Genomic DNA, 27,387 nt, shown 5'->3' on the forward strand with positions numbered 1-27,387 from the left:
AATGTATTTTTTTAAAGATTTTTTTTTTTTTAATTTGAGAGAGAGAGAATGAGCAAGGGGAGGGGCAGAGAGAGAAGCAGACTCCTTGCTAAGCAGGTTGCCCAATGTTGGGTTCATTCCAGAACCCCGAAGTCATGACCTGAGCCAAAGGCAGATGCTTGACTGGCTGAGCCACCCAGGCGCCCCCACCAATGACAGTGTGTCACTCACTTTTCTCCAGAGAATGCTGAGCGTTTTGGACTTAGTGGAGTAGTGGGGAAGGGAGGCACTGGGCTTTCCCAAGGAGGAATGCGGAAGTGGAGTTACTTTCATCCAGACAGGAGTGGGATGATTCCATGTAATATCCGAGTTCTATCTGCAGTGAACGCTGATGCAGGCCATAGTGTGATGCAAGTTGAAGCCAGTTGAATTGTTGTTCTACCTAAAAAAGCAATGCTTTCATAGGGTTCCACCTCCTCTTGTGGATATATTCCAAAGGGTGGGTGGACCGCCACCTAGTGGGGAGATTGTGCCACTTCATGAAATAGAGAGCCCGCCCCTAGGAAACCAAGGATCACTCCTGCAGGTGCGGCAGGTGGCAGGTGCTGAGCAGGAGAGGTCAGGGATGGAGGCGTGCTGGGGAGGTTCTTCCAGACTGGGGGCAGCGTGAGCACAAGCCCAGGGGAGTGGCGGCAGGTGCCTGCCCTGGTGGGTTTTCAGAACTCTGCTGGAGCGAAGCCAAGTGAAAAACACAGAGTGGGGAGGCTAGGTTCTGGGAGCAGAGTGGTGTCTCTGAGCCCCACATAGATGGACAAACATAGAGCTTCTGAGTGTGGGAGCCAGGGCTGGAGGCCATCAGCTAAGGTTAGAGCTGGCAGGGCTGTAGTAGGAAGCAAGTGAAGGAAATGGGAAAGCTCTGGTTCGGCGTTGGTTACCAACAAGCCCTTAGGGCCTAGGCTTTGTTAAGTGGCTCCTTGGCCATATTGGCATTTGAGGGTGACAAACAACCACACCCCTTCCTGCTGGTTCTGAACCAGTTGAGAGAAATGTACTTGTTCTGTGGTTGGTAAAAGCCAGTTGGGCCTGAAACCTGTATTCAGGCATTTCCAGTGGCAGGTGCATCTTTACCAGAAGGAAATGCCCTTCTCAAATATTGATGTCCATTTATGTGTGCTAGAAAATGCACCAGGTTTCTTTGTGAAGTCAAAACCTAACACACCTGTTCCCTAACCTCATCCCATGTACCTGCCATTGAACTTGCTAACTATAAGGATGTTATTGGGTAAGGACATGAGAGTCTTTTCATCTGGTTAGTGTCAAAAAAGAATGTAATGGATTAGAAATTACTCTTCCTCCAGTCAATTTCCTTGAAGCCCTCTCTCCCATAATTCTTTGGTTTTATGAGTTGACTCTTTAATTTCTAAGTAATTTCTAAGTTCCTTGTTAATTCCCAAATTTTGTGATGTTATGATGATTCTCTCTTTCTCTAGTACACTCCTTTTTTTCCCAAAGTCTGCTCTCCGTCATCTTGAGTGGCACGTCAGTTCGCAAAGGAGGATTGAGATGCCAGGGAACATGGTAGTTTAGAGAAAACCTTGAGACCTTTCTAAGCCTAGGGTCGACAGAAGAGTGTGTGTGTGTGTTTTTTAAAATTAACATCATCTTATTATTTAACTTTCATTCTAATTAGGTGAACCTTCAAAAGTGTGACATATTTGAACTGAAAACCCTGAAGGAACCAATAGACTACATGACTCTAGCTAATAACCCTGAGACTTTGGAGAAAATAGAAGGTTATGTGAGAATATGGATCAAACAGACAGAACAGGTAATTTCCCGAAACCAGAAAGAACAGGTAATTTCCAAAAAATCATCAGTTTCACATGCCACGCTACTAAAGTAGTCAATGGAAGAGCATATTGTATGCTGTTCCCTTTTTCTTCAGTATTTAACCTCAAGCCCCTAAAAAGGTGAGAAGTTCAATGTAATTTAATTTATAGTGATTAGTTAAGAAGATAGAGTAAGAATTTGAAGAGATGAAACAAATGGCTTTAAATACTTATGTCCAAGAACACTGCTCTTTGCCAATTGTTTTCTCAAGGTGTATTTTACTTGAGATAGGACCTCTGTAGAAGAACAAGGAGTTTTCCAAACACTGCCTTCTGAAAGGGAGCTTGAGACTTAACTTAAAAAAAAAAATATTTTCAGAAAAATCCTTAGTGAAGGTGGACATTGAGTTGGAAAATAAGCACAATGAAAATTAACCAACTTAGGGCACGGGGGCTTTCCAAGGTTCTGTTGCTCCAAAATTAAACAGCAAGGGGATAGTCAAGGAAACTTTGTGAAGTCAGGTCCTGCAAAAGTTCATTCAACCTTTTTAAATAAGTAGTTTTCAGTTAGAACAAGTCAACTAAATTTTTGTTAAAGCATTCAAAATGGATACAAGTAGAAGGCTGTCATTTGAAGCACACACGCGAATGAAAATATATCATGATTCCAACAGCATAATTGACTTATTTCCTTATTTTTCTTTGTCTACGTGTAACTTTCGTACTGCCAGTCCTCGCTAGAGGTCCAAGGCTCTGCTGTGCCTTTTCAGGTCCTTGCCGAAAACAACCAGCTGCGGAAGGAAGCTGATGACCTTGGGCCCCGAGCAGAGCTGGAGCACTGGAAAAAAAGACTGTCCAAATTTAACTACCTCTTGGATCAGTTAAAAAGCCCAGATGTGAGGGGTGTGTTGGTCGTGCTTGCTGCCGCCAGGTCGAAGCTTCTGAAGGTTGTCAGCCATTTCTTTTTGCTTTGTGCCACAGGAGTAAAAATTCGGTGTGCATTTTCGTGTCGTAGAGTAACTAGGCACAGGAAAATGTGGACCAAACTTTAAGATTGGATAATGTTGCCCTTTTATAATTCTGTGGAAATAGCCTTTAAACCAACGGTATCAGTTGGCCGCTGTCCATGTAAGTATACATATTATTAGAGGGCATTGCATGTAATTAAGATGTAGCACAAGATCACGATTATATATATTTTTTGAATTTGGACCAAGCAGGAGTAGTAAAATAAGAACTTAACTTGAATATGGTTTTTTTTTTAATTTTTTTTATTTTTTATTTTTTGGCCCTAGAGTATTGCTCTTCTCTCCCTGTGTAGCAAATTACCCTACAGCTTAGCAACTTAACATTGCAGACATGTATTATGTCACAGCCTGTGAGTCAGGAGTTGGGATACAGCTCAGGTGGCTGCCTGTGACTCAGCATCTCCCCTGAGATTGTGGTCAGGGTATCGGCTCATCTGAGTCTCGCCCGGGGAAGGACCTGCCTCCAAGTTGCTCGTGGGCATCTTGCTGGGCTCTGTTCCTTGCTGGCTCTCGGCTGCTACCATAGAAAATGAGGGAGCGAGGCTCAAAATGGATCCGGGAGCTGGGGGAGGAGAGAAGGAGTGGATTCAAATGGGGCGCCGCCCTCTTGATGCTGTTCTAGTTACTGAGGGGATTTTGCAAGAGAAGGCCGTGAGGAGATCCCTTTAAAACTTCATTCAAAAACTCTACATTGCTCTTCAATGTGGCAATACCCCTCGGTCCTGTGGCTTCAGCTTCCTGCGAGGTGCAGACGATAAACTGGATGTCTGACACAGGGGACTTGTGGTGACTTTTAGCAGCTGCCCTATTGGAAGTTCCTCTGTAGTCAATGCATTAACAGTGCTTTCCTGTCTTGCCTCAGACGTGGCGGGAGATGGATATTCGAGTCACTGATGCCTCGAATGAAGCCAAGGACAATGTCAAATACCTGTACACACTTGAAAAATGCTGTGACCCCTTGTACGGTAATGACCCTGTGAGTTAAAGGTCTCTACTTGCTTAGTCTACTGAAGACCCTTTTGCCCTGGCTGATTTGAGTGTGGAGTTTGGTTCGTTATTATTACAGTCTGTTGGAAAAGTCTTTGAAACCTCTTTTTACTCTCAAGAAAATTATATATGTATACAGTTGACCCTCGAGCAACACGGGTTTGGATTTTGCAGGTCCACTTACGTGTGGATTTTTTTCAATAAACACAGTACAGAGCTGTAAATATAGCTTATCTTACTTAACTATTTTCTTTTCTCTGGTGTACTTTATTGTAACAATATAGTATATAATACACTTAAAAAACAAAATATGTGTTAATCAACTTTTTATGTTATTGGTAAGACTTCTGGTCGACAGTAGGCTATTAGTAGTTAAGTTTTGGGGGAGTCAGAAGTTATGCCTGAATTTTCAACTACATGGGGGTTGGTGCCTCTAACCCCTGTGTTGTTCAAGGGTCAGCTGTATTCATGTCTATCTAGATCTGTCTGTCTATGATGGATAAGAAATACTATTTTTAAAAACCTTTATTGTATATTCCAGTTTCCGTTAAGTATTGTAATTGATATTCTGGATGATATTCAAAGAAGTGTGGGAAGCGTTATTGGCTGGTGTTTTATCTTTAAACTTTAGGAGTGCCTGCTTTTATTTATTACACATTCACCATTAACCTTATCATTAACAGAAAGTTAATGTTTCTTGCATTGAAACAAAGTTGATTAACTGCATCTGACTAAGTAATACAAATAAAACTACTCTTGAATACATTTATGTGAAATGTCAATATGTTAGTGGGAGTGGTAATAGTGTTAAGTTAGTTGTTTGCTAGTAAGTAGTTCATTAGTAAGTGTTTAATAGTTTGTTAGTAACTAGTAGTGTTAGTTAATATTTTAAAAATTAAAAAAGCCTCTTAGCTAATTTTATTCTAATGAAGATTGAATGGTTAGAGTATTAGAATTTTGCTGAATTTGATACTTGTTTTTTTGAAAACTTTTGTGATGTCTTTCAGATATCCATGATTGATGCTATTCCTACACTTATAAATGCAATTAAAATGATCTATAGTATCTCTCATTACTATAACACCTCTGAGAAGATCACATCTCTGTTTGTAAAGGTGAGTGGATAGCATAGAGTCTGTCTGTGGTAACATGCATATTTTTGGCAATGGTTAATTTTTTAATAATTAGAAAATATTACATTGGCATAATTCAGCATGTATGTATCCTACAGTGAAAGAAAAAATTTTAATCTTTCAATAGAGATACAACTTAAGTGTATTTGCGAGGCTGACTCTCACAAATCATAAGGCATTATTTCCAAAGATAATAAATATGGTGTTATTTATATAATAAAATGAAAAAATAAAGATTCTCTTTGAATTTCTTTCCCTATGTTATTTAGCAACATTATTTATTCCTATTGGGTAAATTTTAATTAAGAAAAACTATATTTAACTGGCTTTCTCCTGCTTTATATTTTATGTGCCACTTTTCCAAATTTATCTGATGCCACAGTTGTTTACTTGGTGTTATTAGAACAGTAATCATGATAATGAAAGCTACTTGCAATGTTTCAGTAATCCATAAAGCAATTATAATGATTCTGCCAAAAAACATAACGATCTTGAAACCTTATGTCCTAACTCGTAACTGTTTATGGTGAGCACTGTTGTTTTTCCCATTTTGAACAGTCTCTGAGAAGTAAATGACTTTCATTCCCAAGGTGAAAATTTTAAGTGTTGTATTAAGTCAGAGGCATTTTCGCCTCATCTGGGCTTGTGTTGCGAATGTTAACATAGTAGGAGGCACAGGTCTTGCTGGGAAGGGGAACGTCCCCTTCAAGAGCTGGACGGGAGACTCCCTTTCTTCTGCGCTCAGTCAGCCACTTGGGTAGAAAGAGGAGGGAAATCCATGAGCTTCTTGCCGCACTTCTTTCCACGCTAGAAGGACTTGTTATGGTCATGAGGGATATTCCCTGGAGTAGGAGACTCACAAGTCGCTTTGTGTCATCACGCCAGGCTTTATGCATCTGATCCACAAGGCCTGTTTGTGAACAAAATTGTGAAATCATCATTTATCTAATTTTGAAAAACCTTTCCCTGTGGAAAATTTGAGGCAGGTACAAAAGGAAAGAGAATGGTACACAACCCCCCAGGTTCCGGTCCCCCAGGTTCTGCCACACGCCGTCCATGTTTTATGCGCACTGCCGACCTTTGCATACACGTCCCAGACATCATGTCTTTCTACGTATACCGTTTGGTCATCTGATTTTCCTTTTAAACTGCTAAAAAATAGTCATAGGAAAATTCTGAAGAAGTTTTTTACAGTTTGGAGGGATGGATAAAACGTGAGTGGAAACGGATGTCAGCTTGACTCTCTGCTGCTTCTCCTTCTGACATTTCTGCTCCAGCTCCTGGTGTCATGAAATGACCGGGGTGGACAGGCCTTCTCACGGCTCTTGGAGACTGTGAGTGACATGTTCTAGCAGCTACCTAAGGAGACTGGTAGGGAAGGTAGGGAAGTGAATCCCTCCCTGGCTGGTTAAGGTGTTCACCCTGTACCCACGAGGGGGCCCGAACTGTTGATTTGCTGTAGTGCTTCCAACTCTGTGATTCCATGAATGACTTCGACAGTACATACTGGCCAACAAATAGAAGCAGAGAGTAGAAGGATAGTGGCCAGGAGCCAGAGAGCGTGGGAAATGGGGAGATACTGGTCAAAAGGTACAACTTTCAGTTATAAGATGAATAAGTTCTGGGGCACCTGGGTGGCTCAGTGGGTTAAAGCCTCTGCCTTTGGCTCAGGTCATGATCCCAAGGTCCTGGGATTGAGCCCCACATCGGGCTCTCTGCTCAGTGGGGAGCCTGGTTCCCCTCCTCTCTCTCTGCCTGCTGCTCTGCCTACTTGTGATCTCTGTCTGTCAAATAAATAAATAAAATCTTTAAAAAAAATTAAAAAAAGATGAATAAGTTCTGGGGGTCTAAAGCACAGCATGGGGACTATAGTTAATACTACTGTATTGTGTACTCAGCAGTCTCTAAGAGAGCAGATCTTAAATCTTTTCAACACACAGTAATTGTGAAGGGGTAGATATGTTAACTTGATTGTGGGAATCATTTCACTCTATGAATATATATTTAAGTATATAAATATAAGTATATATATTAAATATATACTTAAATATATATTTAAGATTCACAACATGATGCCTGATATTCATAGATATCAGGCATCATGTTGTGAATCTTAAATACATACCATTTTTGTTTGTCATTTATACCTCCTTAAGGCTGGGGTGAAAAAATCTTGGTGCTGGATCATAGTTGTGATGGAAAAAAGTAAACCTAATGTCAAGTTCACAGACTATACTCGGAGACGTAGAGGAGTCAAGGACCCTCTAGCCCAGCTGGTGACTGATGACTGTTTTGTGTACTTAATGCCATTTTATTGGGACATTCCAGGTGACTAATCAGATGATATCTGCGTGTAAAGCCTATATTACCAACAATGGAACTGCTTCCATCTGGAGCCAGCCACAGGATGTCGTGGTGGAGAAAATATTATCCGCAATTAAGCTTAAGGAGGTAATGGTCAGCTTAATAACATATTTAGGTAATGTTTTATCATTTGTGTGTTGTTTTTGCCGATGCATCTTAAATCACTTGGCAGTTACCATATTATTGGTTGCTCAAAAGTCATTCTTTTTGTAAAAACAGTAATTCTTTATTGTTAAGAAAATTGAATGTTAGCAAATCTGCTTTCACAATTTATTCACTTACTCTACTGTTTTGGGGGCCTGTTATGTCCCGAGGCCATACTCAGTAGGAGAGATGCAAAGATGCGGTAGTGTCTTCAGTTTCTTAGGACGAATGGGGAGCTAGACATGGAGTGAGGCTACTGTTGGCTGGAGTGACCAAGTGGAAAGGCTCTGCCATTGAGTTAGATCAAGAATAGTTAGGATTTGTTAGATTGGGATTTGGGAAATGATGACATTCCCAGCTGAAAAATGGGTACACACAAAGGCATGAAACTTGAAGGGTTTGTAATTCTGCTCTAAATTTGTGGCAGTCTCCACTTAAGAGAATAAGGTTGATACCTCTGTTATGTTTCCTGCCTAATATTTTGATTTTTAATTTTAAGGAATACCAGCACTGCTTTCACAAGACGAAACAAAAGCTTAAACAAGACCCAAGTGAAAAGCAATTTGAATTTAGTGAGATGTATATTTTTGGAAAATTTGAAACTTTCCACCGACGTCTCGCCAAGATAATAGACATCTTTACAACCTTCCGGACATATTCAGTCCTGCAAGATTCTAAAATTGAAGGGCTGGAAGACATGGTCACTAAATACCAGGTTCTCGTCTTTCTTTCTTTTTTATTATTTTTTTAAAGTTTTTTTTTTTTTTTTTTAGTTTTTAAAAATTTATTTATTTATTTGAGAGAGAAAGAGTGGGAGAGGCTCAGAGGGAGAGGCCGACTCCTTGCTGAGCAGGGAGCCCTGATCTGGGGCTTGATCCCAGGACCCTGGGATCATGACCTGAGCTGATGGCAGATGCTTAACCCACTGAGCCACACAGGTGCCCTAAAGATTTTGTTTTTTTTTTTTTAAAGTCGTCTCTACACCCACCCTGAGACTGAACGTCGTGACCCAGAGATTAAGAGTCCTGTACTCCACCAACTGAACCAGTCAGGGCTCCTCCCCCACCCCCACCCCCGCCCCGCCCCAGCCCAGGTTCTCTACCTTAAACTAAATTTGCTACCCTCATCCATAACTAAAACTTTAATATTTTGTGCAAATATCTATATTTAGAATGACTCAAATAATCCATCTGTAATGTTAGATGGAAGCTCATGGCCCTTGAACAATAAAGAAATTAAATCTATTTGAGAATTGTGTAATGGTGCTAATATGTTCCTTTCAGGTATGTGATTTCGAGAATGACCTCTCAATACTCTAAAATTAATCATCATTAGTAAAAGCATTTTCATTAGTAGTGCAAGAAAAATGTTTGACTATAACTTATTATTTCATTTATTCATGCAAGAAATATTTAATGAAGCATGTACTGTGTGTCAGGCACTAGCTAACACCAGGTTCTGAGTGTATCCAATTGTGGCCGCACTTAGCATTTTATTTGGAACTATGTCAACCAAATAAAGGGACCAGATTTTAATTTAGCTCAACTGCTCCCAATTATTTTGATTTTTAACTGCTTTATCATATAAAGGTATATCTTAGTTTTTTAAGTGGGCACAATGATCTAATACTGTTTTGAAGATTTAAAAAAAAAACAATTTACAAACAAAATGGATTTTAGATTCTTAGTCTAGATATAGTCAAGTCTCTCTTGTTTGGGGACAGGAATATGAAAAGCTCAATTTTTTTTTTTTTTTTTGTACTTGCGTTTGAAAAGGATCATAACATTTACTGCCGCACGTTGGTTTTTGTCCTCTAACCGTTTAGGCTAATATCAGGAATCTTTTTCATTTCCTGAGTAGACCAGATTTTAGGAAAAAAAGAAAAAATACCTTTGTTATACAGCAGGAAACGTTTTAGGTGCGCTGGGTGTTATCTGCCAGGTGGGTAACTCTGTATCTGAAATGACAGTTTTGCAAGACAAAGACAGAATGTGTTCATTTACTTTTCAGTTTGGAATTTATTTATTTTCTATTCTTAATGAAGAGAAATAGCTTTGAAACTCTAAAGTGAGATATGGAGAAATGGATATTCCAGAGGGTAGTGACATAAAATGCAGACGGTGCATGAAAGCATCAGGTGATATTTTTGTGTTGGGACCAGTGTCAGAAGTTCAAAATGGTGACCATGGAGGTGAAACTCAAGGCTCCATGCCTGCCTATCAGGGTCCTGTCCATGCCTCCCACTTCCTTGCCTACCTTTGTACTTTGATGTTCTCCAGACACAGATCAGTTCAGTTCAGTCACCTTAGGGCTTATAGACCTTTTTTTTTCCTGGAAAGTTCTGCCTCTGGATCTTCACATGGTTATTCTTTCTTGGCTTCTAGATTTTCATTTAAATGATCCTCTCAGTAGAGTTTTCCTTGACCTCTGTTCCTCTCAATCACTCCATGTTGCATTGCTCATTTTACCACGGTGTGAAATTATCATGGTGTGAAATTATTTGTGCTTTACATGAATTCTGACCCCCCGCTGCCACCAAGGATGGATGTCCTCTGAGGGCAGTTGTTTGTTCCATTCCTTCCTGTGTCTTCAGAGTTCACTAGTGTGTAATAGGGGTGCACTAAGTATCTGCCAAGTTCATGATTTAGTAGATCGAATTTGATGAGTTGGTTTTAGGTCATGATTAATCAGTTTATTAACTTAATACTCTTAAGTGACCATTTATATACAGGGCACATAACATGATGGGTGGCTATATATGGATACAGTGTCTTCATGGAACTAATTTTGTAGCTATACAGCATGGAAAGGGTAGGTTCTAATTAGTAAGCTTGATTCAAGAAGTTACGCAGTTTATACACTTTTGTCTACTGAGAGATTTGAATTGATGTTTAAATGGAAATGACTTTGAAGAAGAGATGATGGAAGGAGGCTCAACTTTCTTCATAAAAATTATATGCCTGTGTCAACAATGTGGGCACCTGAGTTTGGGAATGGCTTAGTACTTGGTTAAGAACGATCATAGAGCTCGATAGCTCATTATTCTGAGCAAACAAAACGTAGGATAATAGTATTCTCAAGGAGATGAGTTGCCAGATTTGTACTTTTGTAGTCACAGACTGTGGCTTTGCAGGGTGGGAGGAAGCAGCAGTTAATTCTGGAGAGTCTTTAAATGGCAGATTGTGGTTTGATGTTTTATTTAAGGCATATGAGGCCTGGAAGATAGTTTTTCATCTCTAGATATTACAAGTATTTTCTTCCTAGGCTGTTTGGGTTCTGTTTATGTTATTTATTTTCTGAGAAGACTTAAACTTTTCAATGAAAAATGTTTTAGTAAATTCTACTTTGGGCTTTTAAAAAAAATTTAGATGTCATTAGTAAGAAATTTTTAGAGAAAACATCTCTCCTACTTTTCAGATGTGGTTTTACTTTCTATTTTTCTTTAGGAATACGTAAAACCTCATGAAAATGCTTTCTAAATGATTTCTTTGAATGCACTAGGCAACATTATATTGCCTCTGATAAGCATGAAGCAATGCAAATAATTAAAGAAATAAGGCTCCTTTTAAGTTGATTATACAGGTTCTACATTTAAAGGTTGTATTTAATTAAATAATGCAAGAATATTGAAATATTGTCTTACTTCTCTCATAACATTTCAGAGTATGGTTGCTACCATAAAGAAAAAGGATTATAATTTCTTAGACCAGCGGAAGATGGATTTTGACCAGGATTATGAAGAGTTTTGCAAGCAGACTAATGACCTTCATGTAAGTCATGTAATAAAATTCCCGTTGACAGTGTGTGTTTATTTTTTCCATTCTGTATAATGCTGCTAATCATTAACCATTCAGAAGGGAGAGGCATCCTCATCACAGAGGTGACCGATTGTAACCTCAGTCTGCATTTTGTGATTTCACATTAATAATTGAAGGCTCTTTTTCATGGATTAAAGGGTCATAAATATAGCTTTGGATAATGATCTGTAATCACAGACTTCTGCATGTCTTCCATCTTAGTTCTTAGAAAATTAACTTTCATCTTCTGTTGAAATGTGGGGTTATTAGAATATAGAAATTTGTTTCCATTTGTTTGTTACTTTATAGCTATGATTCTGACCAGCTGTCTGGTAGCTTGCAAAGGCAGGGTTGCAGCTGGCCTTAGAAACAGTGGTACCAGGACCCACTCAGTGGTACCAGGACCCCACCTGGGTCCCTCTTGGTCTGCAGCCTCTTTCTCTTTTCCTTCTCCCCCCAGCCCCACCCCTACTCACCATAGACCAGCCATCTTGACTTCCAGTCCATATGAGCAATGAATGCCCATTAGCAACTTCTGAGAATATATATTAGAACCAGCCCCAGCTTCAAATCCCTAAGGAAGGGGTTGGGTTGGCCAGTTCTATTGGAGTGTCTAGCACCTGTGGGTTCTGTGGTGAAAGTAGGGGGGTTGGGACCTTTGGGTTGGGGGGGTTGGGAATGTTTGTCATTAGAGGAGGAAGACCAAGGAGGGTGAAGGGAAGATGACCCCGTGGCCGCCTACCATAGTTCGTATTCGAAAGTCTTTTCATCCTAGTGAAGTGCTAAGTGTACACCTTTCTGATTATGAAAGGAAAGTGGCCATTCTGTTACTTCTTTCCCAAAATTTTTGATTTGATGTCAATTTCTGCACTTGAAGAAAAAAGAGGTCTGAGGGGGTGGGTTCAGTGGTAAAAGGAATTATAATAGAATGAGCTAATTCTGTATGTTAGGTATTGTCCTAGCACTTTATGGGTGTCGACCATGTAATACTCAAAATAATCCTATAAAGTGGGTGCTGAGAGGTTACGTGACTTGCCCAAAGTCACAGTGATAACTATTGGGAGAATCAGGATTAAATCCAGGGAGTCTGGCTTGAGGAGTCAAGTTTTTAACTATTATGTTGGAAGAAATGTTTCAGTTGATGGGGAGATACAGTGCCTATGATAACTTATGCAGTCACCTCTTTTGGAGCCTGATTCAGACATAAGGATATCGGATTTTTTTATTTTTTTAAGATTTTATTCATTTATTTGACAGAGAGAGAGAGAGAGAGTAAGAGAGAGTGGGAGAGCTTAAGCAGGCAGAAGGGCAGAGGGAGGGGGAGAAGCAGAATCCCTGCTGAGCACAGAGCTCGATGTGGGGCTTAGTCCCAGGACCCTGGAATCATGACCTGAACCGAAGGCAGAGACTTAACCCCAGCTGAGCCACACAAGGGCCAAGGACAGTGGAACTTGATCTCTTTGGAGACCGATGGGCAGTGGCAATCCGGATTCTCTGCTCCCTCGGCACTTCCAGCAGTTTCGGATCATGTGGTAGTTCATTTAGTGGCTTGGATGTGGGATAGAGGGGGATGGTGAACACCTTGAGGGCGGGAATTGTCTTCATTCCTGTTTCTGTCTCGAGGGCACCTCACATACCTGGAGAGCAAAGAATGTTTGCCAAATTATTGTGTGAGTCATGAATTAATAGCAACTAGATTTGCTGCAATTAAACAAGTATTTACTGCATATCAGTTAGGCATTGTGCTTCTATGCTGTGGGTAACCAGGACAGAAATAAGTCATGTGGATTTGCCCTCAGAGCTCGCAGTCAGACAGAGGCAGACATGTGATATGACTAAAATGTACATATATGTTCGAATAATGAGCCCGTCATATTAAAAGGGTGAATAGTGGCTAAAATAGGGTGAATAGTGGCTAAAATGACCAACTATAACAGTATAATATTCTGATCTTGTCATGGAAGTGAAGATTCAAAGATAAAAGGACATATTCCAAAGAAGTCCTAAGGGAGCTTCCAGGGAGGACCAGCTGTCACACAGGAGAGAATCATTGCAACAGCCGGTGAGGATAGGACGGAGCCTCGTCCACCCTCTGCTTGGCTTGGATTAGCAAAGGCTTCAGAAAGGAGGCCATACCTGACGCTAGAACTAGACGTCCAAGTGCATGGTGAGGGTTGTGAGAGGAGTGGGGAGACCTTTCCAAGACTGTGCCCACTTTGTATAATAACAAGAACACTATTTTATACATGCCCTACAGCCTGGTTTTAAGGCATTAGTTACAGATGCTAGTTCCTATTCTCGCTTATCTTTTATTTTTTAAAGTCAGCACTATTGTTTATCTCGTCTTACACCTCAAACATGGTCACCATGTCTCTTTGGTTGGATAACCAATGTTCCTCTGACTTCTTTGTTGCTTTGTCCATTCTCTCTCTCTCTCTCTTTTTAAAAAGATTTATTCAGTTATTTGAGAGAGAGAGTACACACACTTGGGGGAGGGGCAGAGGGAGAGAGAGAGAGAGAGAGGTAGACTCCCCGCTGAGCACGGGGCCCAATGCAGGGCTTGATCTCATGACCCCAAGATTATGACCTGAGTCAAAATCAAGAGTACAGTGCTTAACCTTCTGAGCACGCAGGTGCTGCTGCTGCTGCTGCTGTTGCTGCTTCTGATTCTTCTTCTTCTTCTTTTTTAAAGATTTTTATTTTTAAGTAATCTCTACACCCAGTGTAGGGCTTGAACTCACAACCCTGAGATCAAGAGTCATACGCTCCACTGACTGAGCCAGCCAGGTGCCCCTCCATTCTCTTTCTCTTAATCAGCCCCTTTCTCCTTTAAATTACTCATCCACTCTCATGAATTCAGCCCTTATCTCTATAAAATCAGGGTGAAAACACTGATCTTTCCATAGCTCTGGTTGGAGTTAAGAGCAGAGGTGGTGAAATTTGGAGACAAGGGATGGAGGGAACCAGTAACTGCGGTGTACACAAGATAGGGCTTAGAGGGCTTAGAGGGTGGGGTAGGGGTAGATGAGTGGTTTGGATCAGGGCTGTGTCCAGCACTCTACTGTCCAGGGGATCAGAGCCCGGAATCCTATCCAGGTTGAGGGTTCCTGCTGGTGCTGATTGGTCAAAGAGAGGGAGTACCTTGGAACTAAGAGAGTGTTGGAAGTCTAGAAGCATACTTACTCCAGCAGGCAGATAAGGCAGTATTTAGTAAAGTATGAGCTGTTGAGATGTCAAGCTGAGAGGAGAAAAAACTGAGCAGGATCTGAGAGCCCAGAACTAATAAGAGGAGTAGTGTGAAGATCCCAAGACCAGACTCCACAAGACTAAGACAGGACCTAAGGACGAGGGGAAAGAAGACGAATTCAGTGTCTTAGATATTCATACAGAGCTTAGCACAGGCCTTTATGAAGCCACAGGGCAGAAAAACAAGGAAAACCAGGTACAGGTGTTAGGGTTCAGTAAAGTTGCTGGTGTCTGAAGTTCGAGGGAGGGAATGGAAACATTGCACTTGTTCTAGTTGTGCATGGTTTATATGCAATTTTTTTCTGTGAATGTGGGGCAACGTTTGAGGGTTTATTTAGGTAGGGTAACTCTACTGTCCTTTAGTGCAAGACAATTTCTGAGTCTTAGGATGTGGTCTTTGCAGAAATAACATCAGTCAGTCTATATATATATATATATATATATATATATATATATATAATTTCCTATATATAGTTTCAGCGGGAGTAGTGAGAAGTACAGAGAGCAAAAATGTATTGTCATAAGTCTAGTGATCCTTCAACTCTGAGGCTTTGCTGACTGGGGCAAGGCGCATTCCTACTTCCCCAGGTAGCAATGTCTCTTCAAATGTTGAGTGTTTCCAGTGGTGTTCTGGATATTTCTAACTGGTTGTCTTGCCAAAATACTTGTGTACTATCATGCTCATCTTGGTACTAATTTTCACCGCCTATGAAACTGGTTTCCTGGTTTTATCACTACATAAGTTAATGATTCCTTTAGAATGGTAGAGGCTCAAAACTTCTGTCTGGTAAAATTGACAAAAAAAAAAAAAAGATTGATTGAAACTTTGTAATGTTCCAGAAAATAATGAAATAATTTTTCTGTCTCTGATTAACTCAGTTTCGATATTTTAAAAAAGATTTTATTTATTTATTTGACAGACAGAGATCACAAGTAGACAGAGAGGCAGGCAGAGAGAGGGGGAAGCAGGCTCCCCGCTGGACAGAGATCCTGATGTGGGGCACAATCCCAGGACCCTAAGATCATGACCTGAGCCAAAGGCAGAGGCTTAACCCACTGAGCCACCCAGGTGCCCCCTCAGTTTAGATTTTAATGACAACTGTACTAAGTCTTACAGTGAACAAAGAAGTAATCACATGCTTCATTTTTTGGTGCAATTTTATTTTTGAACAAAATTATACAATAGTATAAGATGTGTGAGGCCCTCAAGACAACCGTAGTGAAGATCATTTTGGAAAATTGATTTGAGAGTTGTATGAAAGAGGTATTTCTTAAAACTTTGATATATTTAAGTCATTCCTTTTGAAATTCTCAGGAGTTATTTACCAGTTTTTCTCTACTGGACTTATGGTCCGGCCTATGGACGTGTTTCCATAGATTAGCTTTTTGCTTTCCTTCTGCTGGGGCCCCAGTGGTTTTGGCACCCCAGACTACCTGGGGTATAATATTGTATATTAATTTCTTAGATTAGACCCTCCCATGTCATGCATAGTCTAAACTCAGACTCCTCTCCCAAGTGCAGCACAGACACAGGATTTCATTTGCTCTAGGGCAGAGGTCAGCAAACTATGCCCAAGGGCTAAATCTTGCTCTGTGTCTTTTTTACGAATTACATATGGCTGCCTCTGCACATAGTGGAGGAAGAGTAGTTCTGAAAGGTACCTGCTATAAAAGCTGAAAATAGTGGCTGCATGGCCCTTTATGGAGGAAATATAGGATCCTGATGGCCTGTTTCATCCATTCACAGCTCTGGGCAGTTGGCAAGCCCCCTTGCTGCTTTTCCCACCTTGCGGACAGAATCACTGCTTGCGCTGGGCTGCATTTAAAGGGCCCTGGCTTTCTGCAGGGATCTCTTGAGAGTGTTAAGACCCCACAATTTCTCTGCCCACCCTGTGGTAAAACCCCAGTGCTAACCCCCAGGCCCATGGAGCCTCTCATGGTGCCTGCTCCAGCTCCTGTGACTGCTCTGGCTTTCAAGTCCCTCTTTGTTCTGGCTTCTGGGCATTTATCATTTAAGCTCAGGTGAATATTAAGTTTTCTGTTGTATTTTGTCCTATATTGTATGTGTTCATAGAGCATGGGGCGCTCTTTTGTCTTGCTGCTCAATAAGACTTTTTTCTCTATAATATTGTAATAATTTATGGTGACAGATGGTGGCTACACTGATGTGGTGAGCACTGAGTAATGTGTAGAGTTGTCACATCAATATGTTGTACCTGAAACTGACGTGACATTGTATGTCAATTTCACTTTGATATAAAAGGTGTACTCTAAATTTTTTTTTTTTTATGAACAGGGCATTTCTCAATGCAGATTCACTATTTATAATCAGACTTTATTCCATTTTAGGATGAGTTGCAGAAGTTCATGGATGTTACATTTGAAAAAATTCAAAACACAAATCAAGCTCTAAGTATGTTAAAGAAATTTGAAAGGTAAAAATTTGAAACAAATTCTGTTTTGTCTTCTAAAACGGGGGTCATATGAGCACAGTTTAGTTTATTTCATTATTATTATTTTTTCCTATTCTGATAGAAAGAAAATCCTTTCTTGTCATTCTGCATAACAAGGTCTCAGTTTTTAAGTTCTTAAGATGATTAAGAATTTGTTTTATTTCCTATTAGCTTTGAAGTACCTTGTGACTGCTTATCATATTAATGTTTAGGTAATTTGAAAAAATTCTTACTGGGTTAATGGTTTTGCCTAGATTTTAAGGATTAACCCTTTTTTTTTTTATTTTTTTTTATTTTTTTAAAGTAAGCTCTATGCCTAACATGGGGCTTGGAACTCACAACTCTGAGATCAAGTGTCATATACTCTACTGCCTGAGCCAGTCAGGCACCCCAGTCCTACTTTTTAAAACCACTTTATTGAGATATAATGGATGGATTGATGCTGTTTTGGTTTATTTAAAATGCCAAATAAATACCTCATTCTTTTCCACTACCTTATATTTTTAAAAGGTTTTATTTATTTATTTATTTGAGAGCAAACGAGAGTGAGTGAGTGTGGGGAAGGAATAGAGGGAGAGGCACAACAGACTCCGTGCTGAGCATGGAGCCCAGTGCAGGGCTTGATCTTGTGACCTTGATCATGACCTGAGCCGGAACCAGGAGTCGGACACTTAACCGACTGCGCCACCCAGGCGCCCCTCCATTACCATAAGTTTTAAAATAACTCTTAATAAAGAAGGTTGCTAGGTAGATACCTCATTAATTCAAAACATTCATTTTTTTAAAAATATCAGATTGAACATACCTAATCTTGGTATTGATGACAAATACCGGCGTATTCTTGAGAACTATGGGGCTGACATTGACATGATCTCCAAGCTGTACACAAAGCAGAAATGTGATCCTCCTTTGGCTCGAGATCAGCCTCCCATCGCCGGCAAGATTCTGTGGGCCCGTCAGCTCTTCTACAGGATTCAGCAACCAATGCAGCTTTTCCAGCAGCACCCGACTGTTCTGCAGACGCCTGAAGCCAAGCCCGTGATTCGTAGTTACAACAGGGTAGCCAGAGTGCTCCTGGAGTTCGAGGTTCTGTACCACAGGGCATGGCTTCAGCAGGTGAGTCTCTACCTGTGCGCTCTTCCAAGACATCTTCACTGTCAAAAGTGGGGACCCCTCTGCTAGCACTGGACAGCTTCATTCCTGTAGGAAGTTGGATTTGTGGGTAGATCCTAAGGCAGGTTTGATTGAATGTAGATAATCAGAGTATAGTATATCCATGAAGAAAAATAATGGTCAATTTTGAAAAAATAATTATAAGCCAGGTAACAGAAACTCATTTTTATTTAACTTGTAGAGTCCTAAGGGAGAAAGAAGATCCTGTTTATTGGTTCTTTTACCTAGTTGATTAGGATTTCTCATTTTTTTATATCCATTAAGTTCTGTAATGGGTCAGTGAATACTAGTATGTCTCTGTTAAGCGAAGTCTTAAGTTTTCTTTGGTTATACTAGGTTCATCAAATTGTATCTCATACCCTCCCAACACTTGTATCTCTTTGTAGATTGGCAGGAAGTATTATGGAGGATAAAATTCAGACTGACAAGGCCTCTAAAGTGGTGTCTCATTTTCCTGGTTCCGTTTTTGGTGCCTGAGCCTATAACAAACATGTTTCCATAGTGGTATTCACTGTTTTTCTAGATAACTGAAAATGGAGTTTAGTAGATTTTATGAAACTTATATTAGGAAAAATAACGGAGTAGGCATGAAGGTACCACAGAGCTAAATGGCTTTTGAGAAGCCATCACTATTTCTGTGTCTACTTACCTGCTGGAGGTGAGAGAGTCACAACACAGCTGTTCTGTCAGATTGACTGCATGGCCTCACTGCCAAGAGCTTGAAGGCCTTTTTCTGAAAGTGACCTTAGAAGAAGAGCGTTGTCTTTAATTTGAGAAGAACCCATCCATGAAACAATACTTACTGGTCATTGTTCCCAGAAATGGCTGAGCTAGATACCCTGTGTAGGCATTGAACTTTCTACTAGTAAAAATGTTGATCTCTTCACACAGATTGAGGAAATTCACAGAGGACTCAAGGCGTCTTTATTGGTGAAGGCTCCACGTACAGGGGAATTGTTCGTCAACTTTGACCCTCACATATTAACCTTGTTTAGAGAAACAGAGTGTATGTCACAGATGGGTCTAGAAGTTTCACCATTTGCAGCCGCCCTGTTCCAGAAACGAGATGTATACAAAAAGAACTTCAGTAACATGAAGGTACGGTACTTTAATTTTTTCCCCTCCTTTCTGGCTAGCCCCAGTTTGTATTAAAAACAAAAATGTGATGGTGTGTCACTGTTGAGGGGCAGCAAGTACTCAGGATGGCCGGACAGGAGCCTGAGGGAATGAGACGGTATGGTCAACAAGGGCCAGGTCGTCAATGATCTCATAAAACCAGGGTGTTTTTATGGTAAATGCACCATGAATTCACCTGGTGAACGCACCAGGAAGCCATTGTAGGAATTGAAGCAGGAGAAAGAGGGAGGATTTTTTTTAAAGTAATAAAATTTGTTCTTGTTCCTGGTAGAGAACAGATGTTAGAGGGACAAGAGTGTCAGAGTGAAGGCGGCGTGCAGGCTGATGTAGTGGCTCAGGTTGGAGATGAAGGTGGATTAAAATAGGGTGGCAGCCGAGTAGATCAGTGGATCAGAGAATAATGCCAATAGCAGGTTATGAGGGAACTCAAGGATGATTCCTTTGTTTTTGGTGTGAGCGATTCAACAGATTCACTTAAGTAAGGTGATTATGTATTACTGTGTAGGTCATTTTTCTGTACAATGTGCAGTGGCCCAGAATGAAAGTTCCATTTAGAGATGGCAAAGACTGGGTCTACTGTAATTTTGGAAGACAGGAGGGAATCAATAATTTCCATCTGAAGCACAAGATGATTTTTAGAGCTGCCTGGTGTTATCCAGGCAGATAGATAAGTTAAGTCTGGAGTTGAGTGGAGAAGTCAAAGTGGAAGTCATAGTTTGAGAGTTTAATTTTATTTTTTATTTTTAAGATTTTATTTATTCGAGAGAGAGAGGGGGGCAGAGGCAGAGCGAGAAGCAATCTCCATGCTGAGCAGGGAGCCTGATGCAGGGCTTGATCCCAGGACCCTGGGATCATGACCTGAGCTGAAGGCAGACACAACCGTCTGAGCCACCCAGGCGCCCCAGTTTGAGAGTTTTAAAAATATAGTTGGTATTTAGGGACACCTGCCTGGCTCAGTCAGAAGATTGTACCACTCTCTCTCTTTCTCTCTTTTTTAAGATTATTTATTTGAGACAGAGAAGGAAAGAAAGAGAGAGAGCAAGAGAGGGGGAAAGGGTTGAGGAAAAGAATATCCAAACAGACACCTGCTGAGCACGGAGCCTGAGATGGGACCTGATCCTGTGACCCAGGAGCTCAGGACCAGGCCCGAAGCCAAAGTCAGATGCTCAACCAACTGAGCCACGCAGACATCCCATGAGCATACAACTCTCAATCGTGGGGTCATGAGTTTGAGCCCCACATTGGGTACAGAGATTACTAAAAAAAAATAAACTTGAAACATAGTTGGTATTTAGTCATGGTCCTGGGTGAAATCGCCAAGGAAGAGAGCAGAGGTAAAGAAGAGTAGAGGGTCTCGGCGAAACTCTGGGTTGTCTCAGTATTAACAAGTCTGATGGAGGAGGATCATGATGCAGACAAACTAAGGATTGGTCATTGAGGTGGGAGGAGAGGGTAGGAAAGTCCTCATGCAGGAGGGGATGATCCCCAGGGACAAAGGCAGCTGAAGGACGGCAACATGAGTGCGGAGATGCCGCTGTGATGTCTGACGTGGAAACCCTCGTTGCCATCTTAGGGTGGACAACCTCATAGGATGAGGCCAGGGAAGCCATGCCTTTGCGTAACGATTTACATTTTAACTATTCATTATTCCATGTAATCTTAGCTATGGTAGGTAATTGGGATAGAATACTATTGTATTATCTTATGACAAAACCACGACTCAGAGTAGTTAAATGACTTAGCCAAGGTTTTATATCTAATAACTGGCAGAAGTAGAACCTGAACCAGACCTGGAGTCTATTGTTTTCCACTCCTTCATGTTATATTAAAAAACTGATATTGCCAGTGGACCAACGTTCCTCAAATGTGGCACCATCAAAATACGGGTCAGCATGTTGAGATTCTCCTTTAGTCTTTTCTTGCCTGTTAGGAAAACCAGTATTTTTTACTAAGAAATAATATTTATCAGAATATAAAGTTGCTAAAATAATTTGGTTCACAGAATGATTATTTCAGTGTTCTGTTCAGGTGACAACCAACCTCAAACAATAGTGGCTTAAAACAACAATTTCATTAGATTTCATAATTTTGTAGATAAAGAATTAAGCAAGCCTAGGTGATTTGTCTGTTCCTTGTGGCATTGACTAAGGTTATTTAGTTTGGCTTGCAAGTGTGTGATCTGGAAGGTCCAAAGTGACCTCATTCTCATGTCTGGTTCTTTGGTGGGTAAAACTGGAAGTTTCACTCAGTTGGGATTATGGACGGGAGCATCTTTGTGTGGTCTTTCAGGATGGAGATCTCAGGGTAGTAGAATTTCTTATGTGTTCATTCAGGGTCCTAAGAGAGGGCATTGCAGTACACACAGAGGAAAGTGCATGGCTTTTAGGAGAGCCTCATAGGTCTTAGCACCACTTCTGTTGTAATCACATGGGCTCCATAAGTCTTCCCAGATTCAAGGAGAGGACACAGATCCTACACCATGAGGGAAGGAGGGTCCAAAAAACATTTTAAAATTTTAAAATGTCATATAAACGACAATTTGAGCAAGTAAATTGTCATCTAATTGACATTATTATACCTTGGAGGTTGAAAGAGTGAAAGGTCCCTACCCAAGCTGGTAAGAACAGGTATTTTGGCACGTCTGGGGGACCACCTCCACTGTTGCAGAATTATTGTGTGGACTGTTAAATAGAACCGTCAGGCTCCCGCGGATATACCAAAGTAGCTGAGAGATTGTTTTCTTCATCTTCTCCTTGGAATGTAGTTCAGAAAGAAATGAGCCTGCCTAGACTAATAGTTACGAGTATACCTTCTAAAGCCAATTTGATCTGGATACAAATCATTATCTTTGGGCAAATTATTTTACCCTTCTAAGCCTCAGTTTCTTACCTATAAAATGAATAATATCTCATGGGGTTAAAAAGGATTAAGGGGAGAAGTAGAAGGTCTGCTGATGTGCTTCCCAGGTAGAATAAGGGATGGACATTGAAAAAAGCTAAGCCGTGGATATGCTTCAGCACGTGTCAGTAGGTTCTAATAGAACCATCAAGGTAGGTGTTTCCAAAGTGGCTTTCATGGACATTGAAAGGATATAGAGAAATTGTGGGAAAGAATTGTATGAAGAAAGGATTGTGTGGTCCATCTGGGAAATGTTGGGTTTAATAAAATTCACAAAAATCCACTGGGCTTCTTACTTCCTTCTTGCAGTTTTCTCAGAATCATTAATATTAATTGAGATTGTCCAAGAAGGCAGATAGTGTGTCCAGTGTTTTCCAAACTTTTCCATCCAGGGACCATTTTTCTTACAGAATGTCTTAGGGCTAGTATTTCAGGGAAAATGCTTGGGTAACCATTGATCTAATGACAAAGTAATATCAACATGCACATTACAAATACGAACTTGAAAAAAATTGTATTTGAGAAGTGTGTTAAAGTTACTTTCTTATAATTAATTACTATTAATACGAACATTACCAAAAGAGGTAGGCTGGAAGCGCTTTTAATCTTATTTAAAATGATAACATATGAAAAAAATACCAACACAGTTCAATATTATACAACCCATAAACTTCAGCGTAGGAACAGAATCCATGAGTTTCCAGTCACAAATGTTCCTGATAATAGTTAATTAATAAATGAGGGAAATATTGATTGATCATCTCCTATGTGCCAGGTACTGTTTGAGGCTCATTGAACAAAACACACAAAATTTCTTGTTCTTACAGAAACTCTTGTCCTTATATTCTAGTTGGCTTAGACAGCAAATAAACCACGGACATTGCCAATATGGAAGTTACATAGTCTATTAGAAGCTGACAGGTATACGCAAAAAATAGAGCAGGGCAAAGAGATAGAGTGTGTAGGTGGTTTTTGGTGATGGTTTACAAACTTACAACCTTAAATAGATATTCAGGATAGGCCTAATTGAGAAGAAGGCATTTGAGTAATTATTTGAAGGGGATGCAAAGTCCCTGAAGCTAGGGACCAGCCAGGAAGGTGGTAGGGCAGGAGTAGGTAAGGGTTGAGAAGAGTGATTACAGATGAGATCAGAGACGTAATGGGAACCAGATCTGTGCAGCCTCACAGAAGAACCTGTAGCCCTAAATGTGATGGGAAGGCATGAGGCCATGTAAGCAATGGGGTTAATAGTCTGATTTACATTTTGAAAGGATCTCTCTTACCGCTAAATTGAGCATAGATTGTAGGGGGCATTGATGGAGCAGGGACACAATGGTAGACCACTAAAATAATTTAGAGGAGAGTTAGTGGTGGTGAGAGCAGTGCATATGGTAAGCAGGTCAGATACAGATCTCTTGAATGTGGAGCAACCAAGATGTCCTGATGCATTGCCTGGGGGTGTGAAAGACCGGAGCCGCCATGGAGATTGCTGTGGGCAGAGAAGGTTTGGAGATGCTGAGTTTGAAATGTCTTTTATATTCAGTTGGAGATACTGAATACTCTTTCGCCATATATGAATCTAGACTTTAGGAGTGAGATATGGGCTGAGACGTGAATTTGGTTCTTTGGCGTATGTGTGATACATAAAGCCATGACATTTGCTGACAAAAACGCTGGCTCCTGACTCCTTTTATGCTTTGGGTCTCACATCAAAAGTTGGCCTTCGATTTCAGCAGTGGCTGAGGCGGACTTCCGGTGACCCCAACACTTCAGGTGACGAGTATGATCCCAGGAAGTGCCCAGAGGAGCAGGCAGGGCAGGGTGCCTGCGTGCAAAGCTGAAGGAATGAGCCTCGTGATGCACAGGCTAAGGCACTGGTAACTTGGTTTAGGAAACTCACTTGACCTTAGAACTTTTCTCCCCTTTTGGACTGGGTAAGAGGTATGAAACTCCTACTCTTAAATTCTTTTTTCCCTCTTCTTCAGCTGTATTTTATTGGATTAGGAATTTATGCTTAGGGAGTGATTTCTCAACTTCTATTCTAGTTTTGTTTTTACCCCTGTAGCTGCCAGGCTGCTTTGGAGCCCTATAGCTGGACCTTAAATAGAGGCCATCCTTTTGGACCAAAAAAACCCAAATATTGAAAGTGTGATATTAATTGATCATTTAACCTCCATTTCATTACAGATGATGCTGGCTGAATATCAGAGAGTGAAGTCAAAAATGCCTCCCACCGTAGAGCCGCTGATGGCCCCTCATTTGGCTAAAGTGGACAAAGCTCTCCGGCCTGGCCTGGCTGCCCTTACCTGGACCTCACTGAACATTGAGATGTACTTAAAAAACACTTTTGCAAAGATCAGTAAGTCTGTCTGAATGGTTATTATTTCTCATTTTGAAAGGCTGAGTTCTTATTGTCTACCGTATAGTTTCTCCTAGAGAACTGTGATGTAAATCATACAATGGGAGGGTTATTCGTAAAGTGTTCCCAAGGGAGTTTTATCAAAATGCATGAACTTGTTGATTTCCTGGAAACTGTGTATATTCACTATTTAATTTTATTCCCAGAGATTAACTACATTTAAAAATTATTATTATTATTGGACACTAGACTTTAAATAAGATAGGCAATTTAAAGTTGGAAAACCGATCTGGAGATGCCGAGTGACTTCTGATGTGACAGAGATATAAGCAGAAAGGATGAGTTTGGACCCCAGCTCTCTTGCCTCTAAACCAATAGTCTTCCCAAAATACATTTCCCTGGGAACTAAAACAGGAGGAAATAGGCTAACATTCTAGAAGGAGGTATTTATGGAAGGCATAAAAACTTCACAGAGAGAGTTTTCCAAACCAAATTAGAATAGGCTACCAAGGTAGACTTCAATACTATTCTCCCTAGAGAATATTAGGATTAGAATGTTTACACTCGGATGTTTTATTATAATGTTAGTTGGAGACAGGAGCTAGTTTCTAGAGTTCTCCTTAGTTCTCTGATTTTGTTTTCTTTTTGTGATTTAAGTGAAAGATCCAAGATGGAGCTGAGAAGTCTAAAATGGCTCTTTGGGAGTTAAAAATCAAGGTGTCAGCAGAGATAGTTCCTTCTGGGGGCTTTAGAAGAGAATCTTTTGCAGTGTCCAGAGGCCGTCTACATCCTTTGGACTCATGGTCACTCCATCCTCAAAGCTCGCAACATATTATTCTCAAATCTCTCTCTGTTTCTTTGCTTTCATGGGTAAATTGTCTTCTGTCTGACTCCAACTCTCCTACCTCTCTCTTACAAGGACCCTTTTGGCCGCAGTGGCCCCACCTAATGTAGATAATTCCCACCTAGATAATTAGGCATGGTCTCTACATCTCACATCTGCAAAGTTTCCTTTGCCATATCAGGTAGCATTTGTGGGGGATTAGGATGTGGACATCTTGTGGGGGTGTGGTGGGTCACAGATATCCTTGAAGGAGCTTTCAAGAATCAGAAGAGTGAAGAATTATGTTGTGCACGCATGCTCACATAGAAGTCTGGCTCTCTTTTAGTAGGAAATAAGCTTACCAGGCAGAACTTTTTGGTATCTTGGTATTAGCTTAGAGATAATTGAAAACTTCTAGGGCCTTATTCTTGAGGAAGCAAAGGTATTTATTTAAGGGAGTGTTTTATGTCTTTGACACATTATGAGTATATAACATGGATTCAATTTTAACTTCATTCCCCAGACAAAAGCCGTATCAGAATGAAAGAGAACTCACTCTACGGTATCCGTTGAAACGGTATCATCCCTTAGCTGGAGCTTTATTAACCATCATTCTGACTTTTGATGTAAAAGTGTTAATTTCCTCTAGAATTGACCTTTCTGTCCATGGAATTTAGTGTTCAGTATTACTTCAGCACAATTCTAAAAAAGGTACCTTATGATAGTAACTGTAAAGGAAAAATTGAAGAAATTTCACTTCAGTAGTATCTGTTGGGGTACCTGGCTGGCTCGGTCTGTAGATTCGGCGACTCTTGGTCTCAGGGTTGTTAAGTTTGAACCCCATGTTGGGTGTAGAGATCACTTAAAAGTAAAATCTTAAAAAAAGATCATCTGTTGGCTGCCTTCTGTGGAATAGGCTGTGTTGAGGAATCAAGGATGACAAAGAGGAATTCCGGAAGGAAAGACCTGTGACGAGTCGATGAGGAGGCAGTATGGTACATGCGGTGATGGAGGGATGCTCTGGGGTCAGTGCCAGGGCAGAGGGAGGGGGGCTGCTGGAAATAAGTGCAGATTCCCAGGAAGCCTCCTGGTGGTGCTTTGTCGGAGTGAGCTCTTCAAGTCGGAGTCAGAATGTGGCAGGTGGAAAGAGCCCGAGCAGGAAGGAAGCTGGTTAGAGGAAGAACAGTATGCGGAAACCCAAGTGAGAAATGGGCTGGAGTGACTTTAATCCTGATTTCACTACTGCAGTTTAGTCAGGTGGATTTTTAAAAAAGGTTTATTTATTTAGTTGAGAGAGAGAGAGAGAGAGAATCTCAAGCAGAGCCTGATGTGGGGCTGGATCTCATGACTCTGAGATCACCATCTGAGCTAAAACCAAGATGGAGGCTTAACCAACTGCCTCCCAGGCCCCCCAGTTGTGTGCATTTTTTTTTTTTAAACAAAATGCTTAATCTCTTTTATTCTTTCCAAAGAGGACCTGGAATTGCTGCTTGACAGGGTCAACGATCTGATGGAGTTCCGCATTGATGCCGTTCTGGAAGAAATGAGCAGCACGGCGCTTTGCCAGCTCCCCCAGGAGGAGCCACTTACCTGTGCAGAGTTCCTCCAAATGACAAAGGTTATTAGGAAATTGATGTTTTTGTTAATTTTTTTTTTTTTGAGAGAGTGGGGGTGGGGGAGGGGCAAAGGGAGAGGGAGAAAAAGAATCTTGAGCAGGATCCATACCCAGCACGGAGCCATGATCTGAGCCAAAATCAAGAGTTGGAAGCTTAACCAACCCAGGCACCCCTTTATTAAAATTTTTTAAATAAATGACATTTTTTGATGCATAAACTATACTTTTTTTCTGTCTGTGATTGGTTTGTGATAGATGTGATCCAACGCTGAGCCTTCTGACAGTAATTTGAAACCGAAGAGGAACGTATCTAAGGCATCACCTAGACATGAGGAACAGACCGTTTCTTTTCATATCAGTAGGAGAGAAATTGCCATGAGATACATTTCTCGTTTTCCATATTTTTTGAAGAATTGAGCTAT

The 27,387-nt window shown here is 40.7% G+C and overlaps 1 protein-coding gene across 1 annotated transcript in view; it reads left to right on the forward strand.

The window, feature by feature from the left end:
* Positions 1-27,387, forward strand: part of DNAH5 (dynein axonemal heavy chain 5) — a 264,535-nt gene that overhangs the window by 67,090 nt on the left and 170,058 nt on the right. Inside the window, exons 6-17 of the mRNA XM_032337743.1 lie at positions 1,670-1,807; positions 2,579-2,755; positions 3,699-3,812; positions 4,831-4,938; positions 7,285-7,407; positions 7,964-8,179; positions 11,127-11,234; positions 16,857-16,942; positions 17,755-18,076; positions 19,025-19,231; positions 24,356-24,527; positions 26,823-26,968. Of these exons, the coding sequence (XP_032193634.1) occupies positions 1,670-1,807; positions 2,579-2,755; positions 3,699-3,812; positions 4,831-4,938; positions 7,285-7,407; positions 7,964-8,179; positions 11,127-11,234; positions 16,857-16,942; positions 17,755-18,076; positions 19,025-19,231; positions 24,356-24,527; positions 26,823-26,968 (1,917 nt within the window). The remainder of the gene's footprint in view (positions 1-1,669; positions 1,808-2,578; positions 2,756-3,698; positions 3,813-4,830; positions 4,939-7,284; positions 7,408-7,963; positions 8,180-11,126; positions 11,235-16,856; positions 16,943-17,754; positions 18,077-19,024; positions 19,232-24,355; positions 24,528-26,822; positions 26,969-27,387) is intronic.

Source organism: Mustela erminea, chromosome 3 (assembly GCF_009829155.1).
Source record: "Mustela erminea isolate mMusErm1 chromosome 3, mMusErm1.Pri, whole genome shotgun sequence".
Classification (NCBI taxonomy): Eukaryota; Metazoa; Chordata; class Mammalia; order Carnivora; family Mustelidae; genus Mustela; species Mustela erminea.